Consider the following 3,311-nt stretch of genomic DNA (forward strand, 5'->3'; position numbering starts at 1 on the left):
TCAACAGTGTCTTTGATCCCCTGGGCCTATTGGCACCAGTCACAATCCAAGGAAGAGCTCTGCTCAGAGAACTCACTTCTGAATGTTCAGATTGGGACACACCCCTTCCAGAGGACAAACAAAGTAACTGGGAAACATGGAAGAATTCCCTTCAGGACCTAAAGGAACTACATGTCCCTAGAACTTTCACATCTACTTCTCTCAGTCAAGCGACGCATAAAGAACTGTGTTTATTCTCAGACGCATCAACCAAGGCCATAGGGGCCGTAAGCTATTTAAAGGCAACCCAAGCAGATGGCAAGGTTGAGGTTGGATTCATAATGGGCAAGGCAAAGCTAACTCCCCTGTCAGAACCAACCATACCAAGACTTGAACTCTGTGCAGCAGTCTTGGCAGTGGAAATGGCTGACCTCATTCAGGACGAGTTGGACTTACATTTTGATGCAATACACTTTTATACCGACAGTAAGGTGGTGCTAGGCTACATCTGCAACGACTCTAGAAGATTCTATACATATGTCCACAACAGAACACAGCGCATTCGCCAGTCGTCAAAGCCAGAACAATGGCACTATGTGCGTACAGAGGAAAACCCAGCAGACCATGCGTCGAGGTCATTGTCAGCAGCTCAGCTAAAAAGGTCAACTTGGTTCACCGGACCATCCTTCATCCGCCATCCTCCTGCAGAGATACCACACGTGAGTGAAATCTTTGATTTAATCGAACCTGACAAAGATTCAGAGATTAGGCCAGAAATCAGAACTTATGTTACTCACCTCCGAGTACTCAACAGTGAACGTTTCGAGCGCTTTTCTACTTTCAAGTCCTTAGTCAGAGCTATAGCAAACCTTATCCACATCGCAAAATCTTTCAATGGGACTAATCCAAACAGCAAATGCAAAGGCTGGCACAAATGTCACCTCCCGCGAACTCCAGAGGAGATAGCTCAGGCAAAAACTGTCATCCTCAAAGAGACACAAAAGGCTCACTTTGAAAAAGAACTTTCTGCCCTTAATGCTGGTAAGCCAATCTCAAAGCAGAGCCCTCTACAAAAGCTCAGTCCAATCCTGCAGGATGGTCTCATCTCTGTCGGTGGCCGACTCAAACACTCAGGAATTGAGAACTTGGAAAGAAGTCCATTAATTCTCCCTAAACACAGTCACATCTCTCTCCTGCTCACTCGTCATCACCACGAGCTAGTGGAACATCAAGGCCGTCATCTGACGGAAGGAGCCATCAGGGCTGCAGGACTGTGGCTTTTAGGGTGCAAAACACTTGTCAACTCAGTGATCCACAAATGTGTAACCTGCCGCAAATTGCGTGGGAAAGTAGAACAACAACTCATGGCGGCTCTACCACCTGAACGCCTAAAGACTTGTTCTCGTTTTACTTATGTTGGCCTCGACGTTTTCGGGCCCTGGACTATTACTGCCAGACGCACCAGGGGCGGACTAGCTGAAAGTAAGAGATGGGCCATTATGTTTACCTGCATGAGTTCAAGGGCTGTCCATATTGAGGTAATCGAATCTCTAGACACCTCCAGCTGCGTAAATGCCCTCCGTCGCTTCTTTGCTCTAAGAGGTCCCGCCAAACAGTTGTTGTCAGATTGGGGCACCAATTTTGTTGGGGCTTCCAAGGAACTAGGAATGGACAAATCAATGCAGAAGTATCTAACAGAGCAAGGTTGCAGCTGGGAGTTCAATCCTCCACATGCGTCTCACATGGGAGGTTCTTGGGAGCGCATGATCGGAGTTGCCCGCAGAATCCTGGACTCCATGTTGCTGCGAAATAAGATACAGTTGACTCATGAGGTGCTATGCACACTCATGGCCGAAATAACAGCCATCATAAACGCAAGGCCACTTGTCCCAGTGTCGTCGGATCCAGAGAACCCCTTTGTTCTATCCCCATCGATGCTCATTACACAGAAATCTTGCCTTCAACCTCCACCCGGAGACTTCTTGGATAAAGACCTTTACACCAAACAATGGAGACAAGTTCAAGCTCTTTCCAACCAGTTTTGGACACGCTGGAGGCATGAGTATTTGCCCACTTTGCAACAAAGACAGAAATGGACTGTATCATGTAGAAACCTTCAAGTTGGTGACCTAGTTCTGCTAAAGGACGCGCAAGTTACACGCAACAGCTGGCCCATGGCAAAGGTTAATGCAACATTCCCAGGCAAAGACAGTCGAGTAAGAAAGATCGAGGTAAAGGGATGGAGTCAAGGTTGTGTAAAGACATTCATGCGACCAGTTACAGAAGTTATCCTTCTCATGCCAAAGGACTGAATGTTTAATGGATTGTTTAGTATAGTGGCCTCATTAGTGTAGTGGCCAGGCGGGGAGTGTGTTGTCCTTAAGACATTCCTATAAATAAGTAAGTTCATAAGGTTGAATAAATAATTCTAAAAGTATTTCATTGTAATTAAAATGATTGCAAGTTGTTTAGACAAACAATTTATGCTTTATATAAGTTTTTATAAAGAATGCTTTATCGGTAAATTCTACTTCCGGTTCCGGTTACCTACTTCCGGTTCCGGTTACGTACTTCCGGTATTCCGTTTTTGCTAAAAACAAAGGTTCACATGCAAGAGGCAGCATGGAAATGTTATCCGATGCCATCCACTCTGAATTATCATGCAGGAACGCCGTAAGTTACATCATATGGCAGTTTATACTGTTTAGTTGGATGTTATTGTTGATTTTCCTGTAATGTTATTTTAGCGAACTTGAACCACTTAATTTGGGCATATATCTCTCTACATGTTGAGATAGAGTATATTTTCTGTCATTTCAGTTTTCACCACATGTTCATGAAGACAATTAAACAAGCTGCAACTGAACTCCAGGGTCTTCATTTGTGGTTTAACTCGGTGTCACCAACAGCTACGTTGAAAACACTACACTGACAGTAAAGTGAGCCTTCTTCTGTGTGTGAGAGATGGAGAGAGTGTGTGAATGACTGAGCTCGCCGACTTAGCTGCCATCACTGACAAGTCCCACTCAAAGTCAAAGTTCTCTTAGTAGATCTGACAACATGCAGGTTGACTCTGGCATCATCCTTTATTTTCTCTCTCTCTTAACACAGCTTTGCCTGTGCCTTTCTCATGATATTTTATGAGTGATTGTCTGAACTGCATGAACAAAAGTTCATAGGTAAAGGCAAATTAAATGTGAGATTTATCAAACATTCTTTGAATGATTTGCATTAAAATTAAGCTCACTCAGAGGGGCCCTCTGAGTGATGACGGTTGTCATTAACCTCTGACGGTTATTGACAACCATTTTTGTCATTAACCGTTCTTGTAT

At 44.3% G+C, this 3,311-nt stretch overlaps 1 protein-coding gene across 1 annotated transcript; it reads left to right on the forward strand.

The window, feature by feature from the left end:
* Positions 1 to 1,627: 1,627 nt before the first annotated feature.
* Positions 1,628 to 2,845, forward strand: LOC114139406 (uncharacterized). Its single transcript, XM_028009339.1, has one exon. The coding sequence runs from the start codon at positions 1,647 to 1,649 to the stop codon at positions 2,289 to 2,291; it is 645 nt and encodes a 214-aa protein (XP_027865140.1). The 5' UTR covers positions 1,628 to 1,646; the 3' UTR covers positions 2,292 to 2,845.
* Positions 2,846 to 3,311: the final 466 nt, after the last annotated feature.

This window comes from Xiphophorus couchianus, chromosome 23 (assembly GCF_001444195.1).
Source record: "Xiphophorus couchianus chromosome 23, X_couchianus-1.0, whole genome shotgun sequence".
Classification (NCBI taxonomy): Eukaryota; Metazoa; Chordata; class Actinopteri; order Cyprinodontiformes; family Poeciliidae; genus Xiphophorus; species Xiphophorus couchianus.